This window comes from Oryctolagus cuniculus, chromosome 7, assembly GCF_964237555.1.
Source record: "Oryctolagus cuniculus chromosome 7, mOryCun1.1, whole genome shotgun sequence".
NCBI lineage: Eukaryota > Metazoa > Chordata > Mammalia > Lagomorpha > Leporidae > Oryctolagus > Oryctolagus cuniculus.
Window position 1 is genome coordinate 43311682 of NC_091438.1, and position 19099 is coordinate 43330780.

The window sequence follows — 19099 nt, forward strand, 5'->3', positions numbered from 1 at the left end:
TGACCAGAGCAATGGTATTGTCTCTTTGGGGAAAGCATCAAGTATGAGAAGAGAGGGCCCAGGAGGAAACCCTAAGTAACACAGAGAGAGAGAAAGAGGAGTGAAGGCTCAGAGGAGGAGGAGAAGCCGTGAGAGATGCGGAAGAGAAAAGTTAGGGGAACGGGGGAGTGCGTCAGGAATGGAGAGGTCCTGTGTCTGATGAGTGGAAGGTCAAGTCCAAGCAAGGCTGATGGTTAGCCACAGTGCCATCAGTCGTGACCTTGGCAAGACCCGTTCTGGAGCAGAGGTGGCCGGTGTTTGCCCCTGGTGTGTAGGAAGTGTGAGTGAAGTCTTACATGTGTAGCAACTTGTGTAAGACATTTGGCTATAAATAACACTGTCATGTGCACCTTTCAGCCAATGCTCCTAACAGCCTGGAGGCAACTGTGCTGGAGCTCCGAGAAGTGAAGTGTCGTGCACCTAGTGAGTAATGGAGCAAGGACTTAAATCCCATGTACACACGGCCACTCCAGTGTCCACACGGAAACACCCTCCCGTGTTGCCTCTCCCCAGGGACAAGACAGAAATGGGGGTGGCCAAAGAGAGCAGGAGTCGGAGCAGAGGTCCTGGGCAGACGGCTTCCTTGGTTCACCAGGAAGGATTTGAAAAACAAGGACTGAACAAGCTTGGCAGGAATAGTTGATGCCACAGACCCGGCACCTTACAAAACCCACACCCTCACCAAACGCCTTCACGGGCGCCGTCGCGTTCTGCGGGCCTCACCGCAGCCCCCACGCGGAGGCTCCGAGCCCCGGAAGCAGGAGAGCACACTCACAGGTGCTCAGGATTTGCAGCCGTATTGCTGGAAGCCTCCACCAAATTCCTGCCACCAGGTCTCCGGGGGATTCTGATCACTGTGTTCTAAGTTAGCCTTACTCTGCCGAAATTCACTGCTCCGTTGCATCAAGCCACGTGGAGGAAAGCTCCCCAAAAGCCCAACAAGCAGCCCCATGGGTAGTGGAGTACGGTTGGCAACCTGATTCCTTCTTTCATTCATTCCGCAAACCTTGAGCGCCTATATCCTGTGCTTGCCTCCTAGCGAAACGCTTTGAGGTTTCAAAGAACTGGGAAACATAAAATCTGCTTTACAACTGTTTACAAGCTTTAGGGAAGACTCCCGCATGCCTGAGACACGTGGCAGGCTATGGGACAGGATGACTCAGCTCCTGGGGCTTTAGACTTGGGCAGATAAGAGCTTGGGCTTGGCTGTGCCGTTCATTTCACTTCTCAGGTTTCTCATCTGTGACTTGCAGTTGTCAGGTAATGCACACAGGAAGCCTGCATCGAGCAGTGGCTATTGTTACCCTGAGAAAAATTAAAAGACCGCCTATGGAGTACAGGCACCTTCCACTTGCAGTGTGTACAGTGAATGCTGTGCTGATTTATTTTTAAAAGATGTATTTATTTACTTGAGAGGCAGAGTGACAGACAGAGAGGTCTTCCATCCACTGGTTCACTCCCCGAATGGCCACTAGTATGGCTGGAGGTGGGCTGGAGCCAGAAGCTTCTTCCAGGTCTCTCACCTGCATGCAGGGGCCCAAGCACTTGGGCCATCGTCCATTGCTTTCCAAGGCCATCAGCAGGGAGTTGGATCAGAAGTGAAACAGCCAGGACTCGAACCAGCGCCCATATGGGATGCTGGCACTGCAGGCAGAGGCTTAACCTACTACACCACAGTGCCTGCCCCACTGGTGTTTAAAAGCTGGTTCATCAGACGAATCCAAAGATAAAAACACGTGCTGGGTCGGGGCAGAGGGGTCTCACCCAAAAGTGAGGTCCTTGGTGCCAGTAATCAGGAAGACTGGTCGGCCCTCACACAGCTGACAGCACAGATACCAGGCTGACTGCGAGTGTTAATCCATTCCTCCTCCAGTGGCAGCTTTTCAGCATCTCTGCTGTGCACGGAGTGAGAAAGCATCTTCCTCTGACTTGCCCAGGGAGATAAGAGAGGGCCTGGGCGGAGGCACCCATGGGGCTTTGGGCTAGTGCCTTGCTAGGAAGCTGTGCCAAGGGATCTGCCTGTCTCCAAGCTGGAGTTTGCTATTTGAGCCAGGCTTCCAGCCTAGAGTGAGGCTGGCAGGGTTGGGATCAGAACTCCTGGGCTAGGTCAGCCAAGCCGTCTTTGTACTTCTGCTTTTTGCCTCCGTTTATTTTCACTTTGTTCTCCCTTGGTGTCTAGCTAAGTCTTTTATAAGTGCCGTACAGGGGTGGGAGTTTTGCATAGCAGCTACAGCACCAGTTGGGATGCCTGTGTCCCATATCAGACTGTCTGGGTTCAAGGCCAGTCCTCTGCTCCTGACTCCAGCTCCCAAATGCAGACCTGGGAGTCAGCATAAAGGCTCCAGTAGTTGGGTCCCTGTCACCCAAGTGGGAGACCTGGGTTCAGCTGGCGACTGGCCAGCCCATTCCCAGATGTGCTAAGCATTTGGAGAATGAACCAGCAAGTAGGAGAGTTTCTCTCTCTCTCTCCCTCTCTCTCTCTCTCTGCTTCTCAATAAATAATAAAATAAAAGTGCTGTACAAAAGGGACAGAGGTGCTAGTGTTTGCAGCCACCTAGCATACCCCTAGTGGCTACTATAGTGAACCCAGGCATGAAAAATGAGGTGCCCAGGGTAGTGGTCCTCAGTCGCCCCTTAGAGGGCATTTTAGAAATTAGTTGGGATATCTCTACTTAGACAGTGATTAAGAGGAACTTTGAGAGGTGAGTGGAAGCCTCGAAAGGGAGAGAAGTTTTTTAAAAAAAGATTTATTTACTTATTTGAAAGGCAAAGTTACAGAGAGAGAGGGATGGAGAGAGAGAGAGACAGAGAGAGAGAGAGAGACATCTTCTGTCCACTGGTTTACTCCCTAAATGACTGCAACAGCCAGGAATGGGCCCTGTTGAAGCCAAGAACCAAGAACTCCATCTGGGTCTTACTCATGGGAGGTTGGGCCCAAGTACCTGAGCCATTATCTGCTGTCTTCCCAGCCACATTAGCAGGGTGTTGGATCAGAAATGGAGCCGCCGGGACTCAAACCAATACTCACATAAGATGCTGCTGTTTCAAGCTATGCCTTTTTTTTTTTTTTTTTTTTAGATTTATTTATTTGAAAGTCAGAGTTATACAGAAAAAGGAGAGGCAGAGAGAGAGAGGTCTTCCATCTGCTAGGTCACTCCCCAACTGGCTGCAATGGCCGGAGCTGTGCCAATCCGAAGCCAGGAGCCAGGAGCTTCTTCCCGGTCTCCATGCTGGTGCAGGGGCCCAAGGACTTGGGCCATCTTCTACTGCTTTCCCAGGCCATACCAGAGAGCTGGATCGGAAGTGGAGCAGCCGGGTCATGAACCAGTTCTCATATGGGATGCCGTCACTTCAGGCCAGGGCGTTAATCCGCTGTGCCACAGCACTGGCCCCCAGGCTATGCCTTAATCTGCGGTGTCACAGCACCAGCCCCAAAGGGGAGATTCTGTAAGGTGCACAACGTTCCCGCACCAAGAAGACTCACTGCTCATTTCATTTGCCTTTGGAATATTCTGGTTAACAATGTATGGAAATATAAGATTAAATATATATAAATCAGGGCTGGCACCGCGGCTCACTAGGCTAATCCTCTGCCTTGTGGCGCCGGCACACCAGGTTCTAGTCCCGGTTGGGGCGCCGGATTCTGTCCCGGTTGCCCCTCTTCAAGGCCAGCTCTCTGCTGTGGCCAGGGAGTGCAGTGGAGGATGGCCCAAGTGCTTGGGCCCTGCACCCCATGGGAGACCAGGAGAAACACCTGGCTCCTGCCATTGGATCAGTGCGGTGCGCCGGCCGCAGCGCGCCAGCCGTGGCGGCCATTGGAGGGTGAACCAACGGCAAAGGAAGACCTTTCTCTCTGTCTCTCTTTCTCACTGTCCATTCTGCCTGTCAAAAAAAAAAAAAAATATATATATATATATAAATCAGTAGGAATTTATCATGCAGTATTGCAGAAAAGGCCCTAAAAGTTCTTAGAAAAAGCCCAGATATTCAGATATTATGGAGAAGGAAACAGCCAAATATATTGTCTCTGGCAAAGGAAAAAAACAAATATATAACAAATTCAGTTATAAATTGAACTGGCTTTTGTTTGCAATTCGTGAATGGGGCAGCCCCTAGTCTACCAAGTAGAATGAAAGTTTCCAGCTGGGTGGTAGCAATACAATGGGTTTTGTGAGCTGGAAACAAGGCTGTAAAACAATAGAACAACTTGGTTAACATCCTGTTACTTTTTTGTAAGGGTTGAAGTGGAGGGGACTTCCTCAGTGTGCTCACTCAGACAGCCTGGAACTTTCGGTTCCATTTGGGAGTCAGCTGCTTCCTTAAAGATTCAGTCCAGTGGTGTGGCGCTCAGCACCTGTGACTCCTGCTCTGCTCGGGCCCGGTGGGGCCGACAGACACAGTGGCCTCTGCGACTGTGTTTAGCATTTGGAAATGCTCACGTTCTGTCTGCCCAGCGTGTTAGAGCATTCTCACCGCCGTCACGTATGTAGTAGAAAGAGTTTTGAAGCAGTAGCTCAGCTCCGACAAAAGCAGTAAAAATGTTTTCCAGCTTGGCTGAGGCGTAATTCACATACCACACAGCGATTTCCTTTCAAGTGTGCCATGCCATGATTGTTATCAAATTTACTGAGTTGTGCAACAGGTAGTCACCGTTCCCACTCCAGCCCCAGGCGTGCAGATTGGCCTGTGCGAGGATTTCGCAGGAACAGAATTGCACACTGCGTGCTCCTCTGTGTCTGCCTGCTTTCCCTGGCCGTATTAGTCCTGAGGTTCCGCAGCCTGTGCCAGTGTTCTGTTCCCTTTTCTTGCTGAATAGTGTTCCATCGCGTGAAACACCACAGGTCACTGATTCGTTCACCAGTCCCCGGAACTCGATTGCTTCTGTCTTCTGACTATGAGCAATGGTGCTGTCAACACTCGGGTGCAAGTCTTTGTGAGGCCATAGATTGTGCTTCTCTTTAATACACTCCTATGGGGCCGGCACTGTGATGTAGCCAGTAAGGCCACCGCATGCAGTGCTGGCATCCCATATAGGCACTGGTTCGAGTCCTGGCTGCTCCACTTCTGATCCAGCTCTCTGCTATGGCCTGGGAAAGCAGTAGAAGATGGTTCAAGTGCTTGGGCCCCTGCATCCATGTGGGAGACCCGGGGGAAGCTCCTGGCTCCTGGCTTCGGATCAGCGCAGCTCTGGCTGTTGCAGCCATCTGGGGAGTGAACCAGCAGATGGGAGACCTCTCTCTCTCTCTCTCTCTCTCTCTCTCTCTCTCTCTCTTCTCTCTCTCTCTCCCCCCTCTCCTCCTCTCTCTGTGTAACTCTGACTTTCAAATAAATAAATAAATAAACCTTTAAGAAATTAGAAATGAGTAATCTAAAACTACTGAATTTTCTAAACCCTCTAAAGCATTACTCCCAAGGATCCTATTTTAACGTAAGACATTTTTTTATAATGAGTTTTGCCTGAAACTTTGAGCTAATGAGTTTTTTTAGATTATAGCTAAGAACGTCTCACACCAGAAGGGTATTTTTGTCCACCTTTCATTTTTTAAAAAAGATTGATTTATTGTCAGAGACAGAAAGACAGAGTTCCCATTCACTGGTTTGCTCTCTAAACACCACAATGGCCGGCGTGGGGCCAGCGTGAAGCTGTGAGCTGGGAACTCAATTCAGCAGCCCGACCACATGAGTCATCACTGCTGCCTCCCAGGGTCTGTGCGAGCAGGAAGCTGAACGAAGGAACGCAAACCAGGAACTGAACCAGGCACTCCACCGTGGGGGGCAGGCGTCCCAGCGGCTGTCTGACCCCAACGCCAATGCTTGCCCCCATTTTTGTTCAAAAAACGTTTTATTTGCTTGAAAGCCAGAGAGACAGAGAGAGAGCGGCTAGCCAGACGGAGGACTTTCATGTACTGGGTCACTCCTGCACTCCTGAATGCACTGGCCAGGACTGGGCGAGGCAAAAGCCAGGAACCCAGAGCTGTCTTTTGTTTTTTAAGATTTATTTACTGGGGCCGGCACTGTGGCGCAGCAGGTTAAAGCCCCGACCGGCAGTGCTGGCATCCCATAGGGGTGCCAGTTTGAATCTCAGCTGCTCCACTTCTCATCCAGCTTCTCCATTTCTGAACTAGCAGATGGAACACCTCTCTCTCTCTCTCTCTGTTTCTTTTTTTTTTTTTCTTTCTTTTTCTTTTTTGACAGGCGGAGTTAGACAGTTAGAGAGAGCCAGAGCCAGAGACAGAGAGAGACAGAGAGAAAGGTCTTCCTTTTTCCGTTGGTTCACCCCCGAAGTGGCCGCTATGACCGGCGCGCTGTGCCGATCTGAAGCCAGGAGCCAGGTGCTTCTGTTGAATTATGGGATCCAAGACCTTTCCCAATTAACCCACAAAAGACAGTCACAGATGCAAGGGTAAGAGGATTTATTATTCCATTGCCAGGTGGCTGGGGCTCCCACCACACACACAACATAGTGCAGTGCGGGGGGGGGGGGGGGGGAGGGAGAAGCCCCGCCTCTTCCTTCTCAGCGTTTTTATACACTTGGGTAAACAAGTATATTCATCATTACGCACGTATGCTAGTTCTTTTATTCTTTATATGTCAGTTACCTAAATTTGAGCGTTTTATTGGTGCATCCCAGAAGTCCGGGACTACGCGTCTCAGAGGAAGTGGTCACACAAGGAAGTAGGAGACCATTAATTTCAGGAAGTATTTACTAAGTTTCGTTTTCTGAGAATTGGGCCTTCCTGTCTTCCTGAAGTTTGTGAAGCCTGTCATGGAGGTACAACTATCTGCCCCCGACTTTTCTCACGCCGGGCATCCCGCATCAAGTCATTGAGCAAGCAGCGCAGTACAGAAGCAAAAAGCAATTGATATTCAGCATCCACTAGTTATAGATATAGATGTAGATATAGTATAGATATAGATATTTTTTCATTTCAACACTTCCTCCTGGTCTCCCATGCAGGTGCAGAGCCCAAGGACCTGGGCCATCCTCCACTGCACTCCCGGGCTACAGCAGAGAGCTGGACTGGAAGAGGAGCAACCAGGACAGAATCCAGCACTGCAACCGGGACTAGAACCTGGTGTGCCGGTGCCACAGGTGGAGGATTAGCCTAATGAACTGTGGCACTGGCCCTCTCTCTGTTTCTACCTCTCTCTCTCTCTCTTTTTTAGAGATTTATTTATTTAATTGAAAGGCAGAGGGAGGGGCCAGCACTGTGGCGTAGTGGGTAAGGCTGCTGCCTGTACTGCCGGCATCCCATATGGGTGCTGGTTCGAGTCCAGGCTGCTTCACTTCTGATCCAGCTCTCTGCTATGGCCTGGGAAAGCAGTAGAAGATGGTTCAAGTGCTTGGGCCCCTGCATCCATGTGGGAGACCCAGAAGAAGCTCCTGACCCCTGGCTTCGGATTGGCACAGCTACGGCTGTTGCGGCCAATTGGGGAGCAAACCAGCAGATGGAAACCTCTCTCTCTCTGCCTCTCCTTTCAAATAAATAAATAAAAATCTTAAAAAAAAAAAAAAAGGCAGAGAGAGAGAGAGACACATCTTCCATTTGCTTGTTCACACCTCAAAATGGCTGCAATGGCCAGGGCTGGACCAGGCTGAAGCCAGGAGCCTGGAACTCCATCTGGGTCTCCCATGAGGGTGTCAGGGGCCAAGCACTTGGGCCATCTTGTGCTGCTTTCCCAGGCTCATTGGCCAGGAGTGGAGCAGCCTGGACTCCAACAGGTGCTCAGATGGGATGCCAGCATGGCAGGCAGCGACTTACCCTTCCATGGTACAGCGCTGGCTCCCAGGAACCCAGAACTCAATCCTGGCCTCCGACGTGGTTGGCAGGGACCCCAGTGCAGGCGCCAGTGCTGCCTGCCCAGGTGCACATAAACAGGAAGCAGGAAACAGGAGTGGAGCTGGTACTTGAACCACAGGCATCCCTCTATGGGACACAGGTGTCCCAAGTGGCATCGTAACCATTGTGCCCAAGGCCGGCCCCATTCTCCAGCTTTCGTTCTGATGAAGTCCAGTTTGCCTTTTTGCCTTCTGTCACTTCTGTTTTGGAATCATCTGTAAGAAACCATGACTTAACGGAAGATCGCAAAGATTGACTTTTTTTTTTAATTTAACAGGCAGAATTAGACAGTGAGAGACAGAGAGAAAGGTCTTCCCTCTGTTGGTTCACCCCCCAAATGGCTGCCACAGCTGGAGCTGCGCCGATTCAAAGCCAGGGGCCAGGTGCCTCCTCCCGGTCTTCCATGGGGAGTGCAGGGGTAGGAGCACCCGGGCCACAGCAGAGAGCTGGACTGGAAGAGGAGCAACCAGGACTAGAACCCGGCGCCCATATGGGATGCCGGCGCTGCAGGCGGAGGATTAACCAAGTGAGCCATGGCGCTGGCCCCTGAGCTTTTTTTTTTTTTTTTAAGATTTATCTTTTATTTATTTGAAGGACAGAGTAACAGAGAGAGAGAGAGAGAGAGAGTGAGGGACACAGCAAGATCGTCCATCCGCTGGTTCACTCCCCAAATGGCTGCCACAGCCAGGGCTGCGCCAGGTCGAAGCCAGGAGCCAGGAGCTTCTCCCGGGTCTCCCACGTGGGTGCAGGAGCCCAGGAGCTTAGCCCACTTTCCACTGCTTTCCCAGGCCATCTACAGGAGCTGGATTGGAAGTGGAACAGCTGGGACCTAAACTGGTGCCCGTACATTGCAGGCAGTGGCTTTACCCCCTATGCCACAGCGCCGGCCCCAAGGATTTACTCTTGTGATCTCGTCCAGGAGCGTCAGTTTCAGCTGACGTACCGGTGGATGAGTCCGCTTCAAGTGTTCAGTATGGCGGGAGGGCCTCCATAAACATGTGAGCAGTGGCACAGGACCCTAGACTGGGACCCAGGTCCTGCCAGAGTGGCCTAGGGACTTGAGGTCTCTAGAGAGTCTTTCGGTCTTGGGTTTCTGGTCGCAGAAGTGTGGAGGACAGAGCACAGGACCACCTTGCGACAGGGCCAGGGGACCATGCTGAGTCAGCAAACCTTGTTCTGTGAGGGGCAGGCTGGGGCTGGCGGCAGCGGCGGGGAGGGGGGGCAATATCACCACAAAGGTCGGGATCTGGGACTCCCCGTTCCTGGTGACTCATCACCCAGGGCCGCCTCCAGGCAGCAGGGTCTGTGAGGCAGGGGCAAGGAGAGGAACAAAGGAACAAAAGCTAATGGGTTGACCTGGGATTACTTCAGGTTACCTTTTGGCGAGGGTGATTGCACTGACTCAGGTGGTCTGGAATCTTCTGTTCTCCAGGAACACTGTTCCGTTCGGGAGTCAGCTGCTTCCTTAAAGGTTCAGTCCAGTGGTATGGCGCTCAGCACCTGTGACTCCCGCTCTGCTCGGGCCCGGTGGGGCCGACAGACACAGTGGCCTCTGCGACTGTGTTTAGCATTTGGAAATGCTCACGTTCTGTCTGCCCAGCGTGTTAGAGCATTCTCACCGCCGTCACGTATGTAGTAGAAAGAGTTTTGAAGCAGTAGCTCAGCTCCGACAAAAGCAGTAAAAATGTTTTCCAGCTTGGCTGAGGCGTAATTCACATACCACACAGCGATTTCCTTTCAAGTGTGCCATGCCATGATTGTTATCAAATTTACTGAGTTGTGCAACAGGTAGTCACCGTTCCCACTCCAGCCCCAGGCGTGCAGATTGGCCTGTGCGAGGATTTCGCAGGAACAGAATTGCACACTGCGTGCTCCTCTGTGTCTGCCTGCTTTCCCTGGCCGTATTGGTTCTGAGGTTCCGCAGCCTGTGCCAGTGTTCTGTTCCCTTTTCTTGCTGAATAGCGTTCCATCGCGTGAAACACCACAGGTCACTGATTCGTTCACCAGTCCCCGGAACTCGATTGCTTCTGTCTTCTGACTATGAGCAATGGTGCTGTCAACACCAAGTCTTTGTGAGGCCATAGGCTTCGCCTCTCTCTCTCTTTTTTCTTTTTAAAGATTTATTTATTTGAAAGTCAGAGTTACAGAGAGAAGAGAGGCAGAAAGAGACAGAGAGAGAGGTCTTCCATCCGATGGTTCACTCCCCAGATGACAGAAATGGCCAGAGCTGTGCCGATCTGAAGCCAGGAGCCAGGAGCTTCTTCCAGGTCTCCCAAGTGGGTGCTGGGACCCAAGGACTTGGGCCGTCTTCTACTGCTTTCCCAGGCCATAGCAGAGAGCTGGATCGAAAGTGGAATGGCTGGGTCTGGAACTGGCGCCCATATGGGATGCCGGTGCTTCAGGCCAGGGCGTTAAACCACTAAGCCACAGTGCCAGCCCCAGGAACCATTACTTTTTAAAAAAGATTTTTTTTTTTATTCATTTCAAAGGCAGAGTTACACAGAAAGAGGCAGAGAGCTTCCATCTGCAGGTTCACTTCCCACATGCCCTCAACAACCAGGGATGGACCAGGCTGAAGCCAGGAAATGGAAACTCCATTCAGGTCTCTTAGATAGGGGGCAGGGACTCATGCATTCGAGCCATCTTTTTTGACTCCTAGGCACATTAGCAGGAAGCTGGATCAGAAGTGGAATAGCTGAGACTTGAACCAGCCGCTCCAGCGTGGGACGTGGGCATTCCAAGTGGAGGCTGTAATGCCTCCCTCCCCTGGGTGTACTTCTGACTCCAGCTTCCTGCTAACGCACACCGGGGAGGCAGCAGGAGATGGCTCAATTACTCGCGTCCCTGTCATTCACATGGCTCCTTCCTGGCTTCAGCCTGGCACAGGCCCAGCTTTTGTGGGCATTTGGAGAGTGAATCAGTGGATGGATTCTCTGTCCTTTTTTTTTTTTTTTTTTTTTTTAAGATTTATTCATTTATTTATTTGAAAGGCAGAGTTACGGGGGGGGGGGGGGGGGATCTTCCATTAGCTGGTCCACTCCCCAAATGGCCACAACATCTGGGGCTGTGCCAGGCCAAAGCCAGGAACCAGGAGCTTCTTCCTGGGTCTCCCACACGGGTGCAGGGGCCCAAGGACTTGAGCCATCTTCTACTGCTTTCCGAGACCATAGCAGAGAGCTGGATCAGAAGTGGAGCAGCTAGCACTCCAACCAGTGCCCAAATGGGATGCCAACACTGCAGGCATTTGGGGCGTGAACCAGCGCATGGAAGATCTCTGCCTCTGCCTCTCTGTAACTCTGCTTTTCAAATAAGTTAATAAATTTTTAAAAAGCTTATAAAAAGGAAATTTAAAAGTGTGGCATGCAAGACTGTGGAAGGAAAAGAAAACAGCAAGTGGTGAAAATTAACCCTCTATGCAATGAAGCTAATAGCCTCACAGTAAATTATGTAGAAAAATACATTCTTGGCTCTTTTTAAAGATTTATTTCTTTATTTCAAAGGCAGAGTTGCACTCCCCAAATGACTGCAATGGCTAGGGGCTAGGCCAATCCGAAGCCAGGAGCCAGGAGCTTCCTCTGGGTCTCTCACGCAGGTGCAGGGGTCCAGGGACTCGGGCCATCTTCTACAGCCTTCCCAGGTGCATCAGCAGGGTGCAGGTCAGAAGTAGAGCAGCCTGGACTTGAACCGGAGGCCGTATGGGATGCCGGCGCTATAGGCCTTGGCTTTAACCTGCTGTGCCACAGCACCATCCTCAATGGTTTTAATTGCTGGGTAATAAAGTCTTCATTGAAGAAACAAAATAGAGCCAAGGAGACTTTCTTATTGTGTTAACTTGGGTAGACTGTAATCACTTTGGAAAAAATATATGAGCTGAGATAGAAACAAAAATACAAGAGACCATAAACTCAGCCTGTGAGGGCACCTGGGAGGGGTGGGACTCTAGGCCCGACAGAGCAGGCCAGGGCAAATGTCAAATGTGCTCAATAAATATTTGTGGAATGAATGCACCAGGGGGAAGGTAGGTGCTGTGTAGCACCTGTCCTCCTGAGAACAAGTCCTTGAGCAGCCATTTCCTGGAAAAACAAGAAGTGCACATGGGGAGGACACTGAGGTAAGACGCAAGTTCCATTCAACATTTGGCACCCACCCCAGTGCCTTGCTGCCCACGAGGAGGCGATGCTACTTGGCATGACTAAGCTGCTTCCTTCCAGGAACTCCACACTCCCTCCACCTGGACGCACTAGCTGGCGCCAAGCAGCACAGAGGGAGGGCACACGTGATCACATGATTCTGTGCGCGGGAGTCACCGCTCCCCTTTCAGAGCTGAAAACCAGAGGCTGAAAGGGGTTGTGTAATTTATAGCCAAACCCTGCTCCTCTCACTGAGACCACACTCAAGTCCTGAAGGAACTCAGAAGAAATGATGACTTTTCCCTGGGGTGTGCCTGGAAAGATTTCATGGAGATCATTTAAAATAGAAAGACATGGAAATAAAATAAAAATTACAAAGACGCAAGCACGTCTAGCTTTCTGCTCACGTGACCCTAGAAGGCTGGCAGGTGGTGGTCCGGGTGCTTGGGTTCCCTCCTTTTACGTTAGAAGCTCCTGGCTTTGAGCCTGGCTGATGTGGGATTTGGGGAGTGAACCAGCAGAAGGGAGCTCTCTCCCTGTATGTCTGTGTCTCTTTCTTCCAACTGAATACAAAAACAAATCAATAAAACATTTTTTAAAAGACATGAGCAACAAACAAGCAGCTCCCCAGCGCCTGCTCGTCTCCGGGACTGTGCTTATCATGTCGCTGACTCGAGGAAGATGACCGCCGCCCTGCCACAGGTGATGCAAGGGGCTCGGGGAGCCGCAGTTAGTCAGGCCCTGATTATGGGGTCACTCCCATTAGACCTCATTTGAAGCGGCTCATGTGGCAACATCGGGGCCAAGCCCCTTCCCGGGTGCACTGAGAATACGGCTGTCCGACACTTCCCAGTTCCTGAGCTACTTTTGCACACTTCCCTGTGCCCAAAGGAAGAAAGACAGTTACTCCAGGCTGCAGGGGATGACGACACCGAGCAGGCCGGCCACGCCCAGCCCCCACGCTGCGCTGCGGACGGTCCCAGGTCTGGAAGCTTCCGCGCCTCTCCCTCCTGGGCGCCTGCGTCCCGGGGAGGCATTTCCCCGCGCACACCTGCTACCGCTTCTGTGTAGATGTCCGACTCCGATGCCTCGTGGGCTGCTCTAGAGCAAAGCCCGTGTCTCACACCTCTCTGTAGCCTCAGTATTTTGACCTCTCATTACAGTCGCCTTTATTAGTACCACTTTTAAATTGTTCTCCAGAAGGAAATACGCCTGCCGTGATCCCTGTTGTCTGGGATTCGGGGGCTTCGACCCGATCTGCCACTCAATTTTTTGTTATAGGTTCTTTCCCAAGCTGTCATCCCCTCACGCCTCACGGAGTTTCGCCCAGTATCATCTCCAACGTCCGAAAGAATTCGCCCTGTACAAAGATGGCTGCAACCGCCTCACTTCCGGTATCACGTGACGCTCCCACAGCCGTCACGTGACACGCCCACCTTCTGGAGCCGGAATTAACCTCGGGGTTTGTTCGATGCCTGTCCATACCTGCATCCCTGTTTTCATTCAGTGGCTCCTCCAGCTCTCCAAGATCTGGCACCCCTGCGGGCTTTTCCTCATCCGGTGACCCTGAGGTGATGGAGCTTCCCCGTCATTCCGGAGAGGTAACTGAGCCAGGGGTCTCCGTGGCTGTGTCCTGCTGCTTCTGGACTCTTGGCCAGCCAGGCTCTGGAATTAATTGGAGGGGGTTCTCTGAACCCAGACCCTCGTGGCTTTTTGAGCAAGGCACGGATGGAGCGAGTGCCAGGTCGAGGTTGAAATGCGTGGGAAGAGGGGCGAGGAGCGTCCCGGGCTGGGCTGGGGCGGGCAGCGAGCTGTCAGCAGCAGAGGAGTTGCAGGGAGCGATGTGCCCAGGTGTCTCCGGGTCTTGTCCGGTCCCTCTTGAGGGAAGCGACTGGGCTGTGGGCACCTGTGGGCTGCCAAGCCCTGCCCAGGAGAGGGCTTGGGGGTGGAGGGCCTGCCTTCTCGTAACTCCTCATTCTGTTCTCAGGAATGTTCCAAGCACCAGGGCAGGGTAGCCATGATGGCTGCCAGCCTCACGGGGTTGCTGCTGCTTCAGGCAGTGTCATGGGCATCAGGTGAGTGAGTGAAGAAGGAGAAGGCAGCTCTCCGCCTTCTCCCTTCCAGTCCGTGGGTGACCTTTTTTGTAGGTGCTCCGTGAACTCTTTAGAGGGATTGGCGACTAACCTTGGGGTGGGGTTGCAGCGGGAAGATTTTGAATCCTGAGCAGTGTGCCCATTCTCCTCACCCTCACCCTTTGGCCCTCGCCTCTGCTCTGCCCCCTCCTTCCCAGGTGCTCGCCCCTGCATCGCCAAAAGCTTTGGCTACAGCTCCGTGGTCTGTGTCTGCAATGCCACATACTGTGACTCTCTCGACCCCCTGACCCTTCCTGCCCTCGGCACCTTCAGCCGCTACGAGAGCACACGCAGTGGGCGTCGGATGGAGCTGAGCACAGGGACCTTCCAGGCCAATCGCACGGGTACAGGTAACCACGACATCCCTCACCCCTAAGCCAGGCTGGGTCCTCCTGGAGCTAAACCATGCAGGGACCGCCATGGAGCTGCTCCCCTGGACACTGACGCCCTTTATTCCCTGTGGGTGTCCCCAGGGCTGCTGCTGACCCTGCAGCCAGAAGAGAAGTTCCAGAAAATAAAGGGATTCGGAGGGGCCATGACAGATGCTGCTGCTCTCAACATCCTCGCCCTGTCACCCGCTGCCCAAGATCTGCTTCTCAAATCGTACTTCTCTAAAGAAGGTAAGGAAGAGGACTGGCGCGTGGCTCACTTGGCTAATCCTCCGCCTGTGGCGCCGGCATCCCATAGGAGCACCGGGTTCTAGTCCCGGTTGCTCCTCTTCCAGTCCAGCTCTCTGCTGTGGCCTGGGAGTGCAGTGGAGGATGGCCCAAGTGCTTGGGCCCTGCACCCCCATGGGAGACCAGGATAAGTACCTGGCTCCTGGCTTCGGACCAGCGCAGCACCGGCCGTAGCGGCCATTTGGGGAGTGAACCAACGGAAGGAAGACCTTTCTCTCTGTCTCATGGTCTAACTCTATATGTCAAATAAAAAAAAGAAGGTGAGGAAGAGGGGGCAGGAGGACATGGAACCATCACAACTTTCCTCTTACCTTTCTCCAACATTTATTCCTCTGCTAACGGCCAGGAACATAACATTGCCCTGCCGGTCTGCTAAGTGCCTGGGGATGCTCAGGCTGACAGGGGCCTGTGCTTCCCCCAGGAGCTGGCCCAGCCCCTTCTGGCCCTGACTCAGAGATCACTGAGGCCTGGCAAATGATTAGCCTAGACCCCTGTTCTCCTGCTGACTATGAATCCCATCTCTCGGTCCTCCTTTTCTGCAGGAATTGAATATAATATTATCCGGGTGCCCATGGCCAGCTGCGACTTCTCTATCCGCGTCTACACCTATGCCGACACCCCTGATGACTTCCTGTTGCAGAACTTCAGCCTCCCAGAGGAAGACACCAAGCTCAAGGTGGGTGCTCTGGCTGCTTCAGGCCCTCATGGCATCAGTGTCTAGGGGGCTGAGAGCCTTCAGGCTGGAGCAGGCTCTAGAGAGATCTAGAACTGCCCCCTGCTCCGTCTGTCCTGAGGGTGGGAGCTGATGGCTGGACCTGACGTGCTGGTTGGGCCAGTCTGCTTGTATTCCAGCTCTGGGTGTCTCTCTCCTCACTGCCTTTGTCTCTAGATACCCCTGATTCACCGAGCCCTGCAAATGGCCCAGCGCCCTGTCTCTCTCTTCGCCAGTCCCTGGACATCACCTACTTGGCTCAAGACCAACGGGGCAGTGAATGGGAAGGGGTCAATCAAAGGTCAACCGGGGGATCTCTACCACCAGATCTGGGCCAGATACTTTGTCAAGTAAGGGATCAGCAAGGCCAGGGGGCCTGGGCTGGCCTCCCCTTTGGGCACCCTGCTCCACATCCCCATCCTCGACCTCTTCCTTCGGGGCTCTGCCTGCCCAGTTTTCCCCACTCCATCAGGCCTCCTGTTCCCCAGGGCCTTGCTCTACTTTCTTGAGCAGGATCACTCACGCCTGTCCCCCCGCCAGGTTCCTGGATGCCTATGCTGAGCACAAGTTACAGTTCTGGGCAGTGACCGCTGAGAACGAGCCTTCTGCAGGGTTGATTAGCGGGTACCCTTTCCAGTGCCTGGGCTTCACCCCTGAACACCAGCGAGACTTCATCGCCCGTGACTTGGGTCCGGCCCTTGCCAACAGTACTCACCGTGATGTCCGCCTGCTCATACTGGATGACCAGCGTTTGCTGCTGCCCTACTGGGCACAGGTGGTAAGGCCCAGGGCCTCGGTCCCTCGGTGACCCCTAAATCCAGCATCTAAAAGACTGCCAAAATCAGAGTGCCACCCCCGCCTCAATTTTTTAAACGTTTTAAATTTTTTTTCCCCTTTATTCATTTGAGAAGCAGAGAGAGAGAGAGTGAGAGAATGAGAGAATGAGAGAGTGCTCCATTTACCTGTTCACTCCCAAATTCCTATAATGGTGGGGAGTCCTGAAGCTGGGGGCTATGACCAGGTCTCCCACGTGGGTGGGAGGAACCCAATTACTTGAACTATCACTGCTGCCTCCCAGGGTGCCTTAGCAAGGAACTGGATTCACGAGCCAGAGCTAGGCACTGAATGCAGGCACTCTTGATGTAGGACAGCTTAATCAATAGGCCAAACGCCTCTGCCTGCTTTATTTTATTTATTTTTTATCTTGAAAGGCAGAGAGACAGAGGTATCCTATCAGCTGGTTCTCCTTCAAAAAGCCTGCAATAACTGTGGCTGGGCCAGGCCAAAGGCAGGAGCTGGGAACTCAATTTGGGTCTCCCATGTGGGTGATGGGATCCAACCACCTGAGCTGTCATCTCTTGTCTTCCAAGGTACACGTCAGAAGGAAACGAATCGGGAGTGGAGCTAGGACCAAAACTAGGCACTCTCATATGTGATCCCAAGCGGTGCCACGTACCTGACCCCTACCCCAACCCTTAACTTCTATGGAGCACCCAGGGCTGGGTCCAGGTACACAGGCCACCCACCACCTGCTCTGGACCTCCAGGGTCCCACAGATCCCCATGGTTGCTTTAAGTTTGACCCCCCCTCCCCAAACTGCATTCATCTCAGGACCCCTAGTTCCCCTTCCAGAACCTTCTGTGCAGCACCTGGCGTCAGTGGGTTTCCTTTCCTGTGCAGGTGCTGACAGACCCAGAGGCAGCTAAGTATGTTCACGGCATTGCTGTGCACTGGTACCTGGACTTTCTGGCTCCAGCAAAAGCCACCCTGGGGGCGACCCACCGCCTGTTCCCCAACACCACGCTCTTTGCTTCAGAGGCCTGCGTGGGCTCCAAGTTCTGGGAGCAGAGTGTGCGACTGGGCTCCTGGGACCGAGGGACACAGTACAGCCACAGCATCATCACGGTGAGCCGAGCCACCTCCCTCACACACAGCGGGCCACCCGGAGCCTCCTCTCACCCACGCTGCCGGCCTTCCTCTCTTCCCAAGCCAGCTTATCCTTGGGGCAATGTTGGGTTCCCTTGATTCTCTGCCTTTCATTTCCATTGCAGACCTGCACACCTCAGGCAGCTGCACTTGTCTCTACTTCTCAGCCCCCTTCACAAGCTTCTCTCCTTACTCAAGAGAATACCCCCCCAAGGGTGAGCCACCCACAGCTCCCATCTCCCTCCTGGGACCTCGTGTTGAGGCTTTGTCTCTTTGCCCTTGTCCCTACCTTAGAATCTCCTCTACCACGTGGTCGGCTGGACCGACTGGAACCTCGCCCTGAACCCTGAAGGGGGCCCCAACTGGGTACGCAACTTTGTCGACAGCCCCATCATAGTTGACATTGCCAAGGACACATTTTACAAACAGCCCATGTTCTACCACCTCGGCCACTTCAGGTGAATGGAGGGCGGGCACCCCCATTCCTCACCAGGCCTATCACATCCTGCACGGGGCTTACGTCACCTCACACCACGCAAGACCAGGAGGATGTTCAGGGTGGGAACCTTGCGAGAGGCACACCCACCCCCTTGCACCATCCAGGCCAAGAGTGACAGGGTGGCATCAGAGACACATAACCCGAATGCCCGGTGTTGAGGCTGGGGTGTGGGAGGGCAGGGCAGTGGCCAGTGGCACAGCTGGAGTCCGAAAGGGGTAGGGCAGGAGCTACCGGTGAGGGTGAGGGGTGGCTGACTTCTTAGGTAACGGTGCGAGGGAGGTGCCTGGAGGGCCCCTGGGCTGGCCTAGGGTCCCTGATCATGCCTGTTCCCGCAAGCAGCAAGTTCATTCCTGAGGGCTCCCAGAGAGTGGGGCTGCTTGCCAGCGCCAAGAACAACCTGGACACAGTGGCCCTGATGCGGCCCGATGGCTCTGCGGTGGTGGTTGTGCTGAACCGGTGAGGGCAACAGCAGGGTCTGGGAACTGGCAGGTGGCGGGGTGGTGGGCCTCGGCGGGCGCACGCTCAGCTTCCCCTCTCCCTGTGCAGCTCCTCTAAGGACGTGCCACTTACCATCGAGGATCCTGCCATGGGCTTCCTGGAGACGATCTCGCCTGGCTACTCCATCCACACCTACCTGTGGCGTCGCCAGTGATGGAGCAGACACCCAGGGAGGCATGGGCATTAAAGGGACAGTCGGAGCACACGCTGTGATGAAACAGGGCCACCACGGGGCCGGGGGAGCCGACAGTGCTGGAAGCAGGGGGCAGTGGTTTGGGTGACTCACTCTCCACTCTGGTCAGTGCCAGGGGCTCCTGGCCCCCAGGGAAAGATCAGGAAGCCCTGGTGTCCCCCCCTCCCCGTGCTTGTGTAAGCATGTGCGTGCTGGTTGCCTGTGGAAACTGGGTCCAGGCCCAGGCTGAGCTCACTGTCTGTATAAACACAGGTTAGGGGGGGCGGCGGCGGGGGGAGTGCTTAAGGAAAAGAGACTAGGAAAGCTGGACCCAGAACTGAGGAATGTGTCTTTCCTGGAGATGCAGAACGGGGTCATGCAGGAGCAGTGTCAGCATCGGGGCAGAAGCAAAGGAGAGGCCTCGAGTGCCTCTCTGCCTTTTCTGGCCAAAGCCAGAGAAAACGGTAGCCCTC

The 19099-nt window shown here is 53.5% G+C and overlaps 1 protein-coding gene and 1 long non-coding RNA gene across 3 annotated transcripts; one reads left to right on the plus strand and one right to left on the minus strand.

The window, feature by feature from the left end:
* Positions 1-5329: 5329 nt before the first annotated feature.
* Positions 5330-13440, minus strand: LOC127493746 (uncharacterized). Its single transcript, XR_007924256.2, has 2 exons — positions 9257-13440; positions 5330-8095 (listed from the first exon to the last, which is right to left on the minus strand). It is a non-coding gene; the product is annotated as an uncharacterized lncRNA (long non-coding RNA).
* On the plus strand, positions 13431-18963 carry GBA1 (glucosylceramidase beta 1). Of its 2 annotated transcripts, none has more exons than XM_008264350.4 (11): positions 13431-13611; positions 13998-14085; positions 14301-14492; positions 14616-14762; positions 15362-15495; positions 15709-15881; positions 16072-16309; positions 17212-17436; positions 17752-17915; positions 18296-18412; positions 18503-18963. In XM_008264350.4, exons 1-11 carry the CDS (start codon positions 13585-13587, stop codon positions 18606-18608), a joined length of 1611 nt encoding a protein of 536 aa, XP_008262572.1. In that variant the 5' UTR covers positions 13431-13584; the 3' UTR covers positions 18609-18963. The 2 variants fall into 2 exon arrangements, with proteins under 2 accessions (XP_008262572.1, XP_008262573.1); XM_008264351.4 differs by having other exon boundaries at positions 13444-13581.
* The last annotated feature ends 136 nt before the right edge of the window (positions 18964-19099 follow it).

Bases quoted from the DNA above. Each gene is read 5' to 3' on its own strand.
- GBA1 (XM_008264350.4), top strand. From the start codon at position 13,585: ATGGAGCTTCCCCGTCATTCCGGAGAG. The intron at 17,437-17,751 runs GTGAGCCGAGCC...TCCCTACCTTAG, and splicing joins ACAGCCACAGCATCATCACG to AATCTCCTCTACCACGTGGT. The intron at 18,413-18,502 runs GTGAGGGCAACA...CTCCCTGTGCAG, and splicing joins GTGGTGGTTGTGCTGAACCG to CTCCTCTAAGGACGTGCCAC.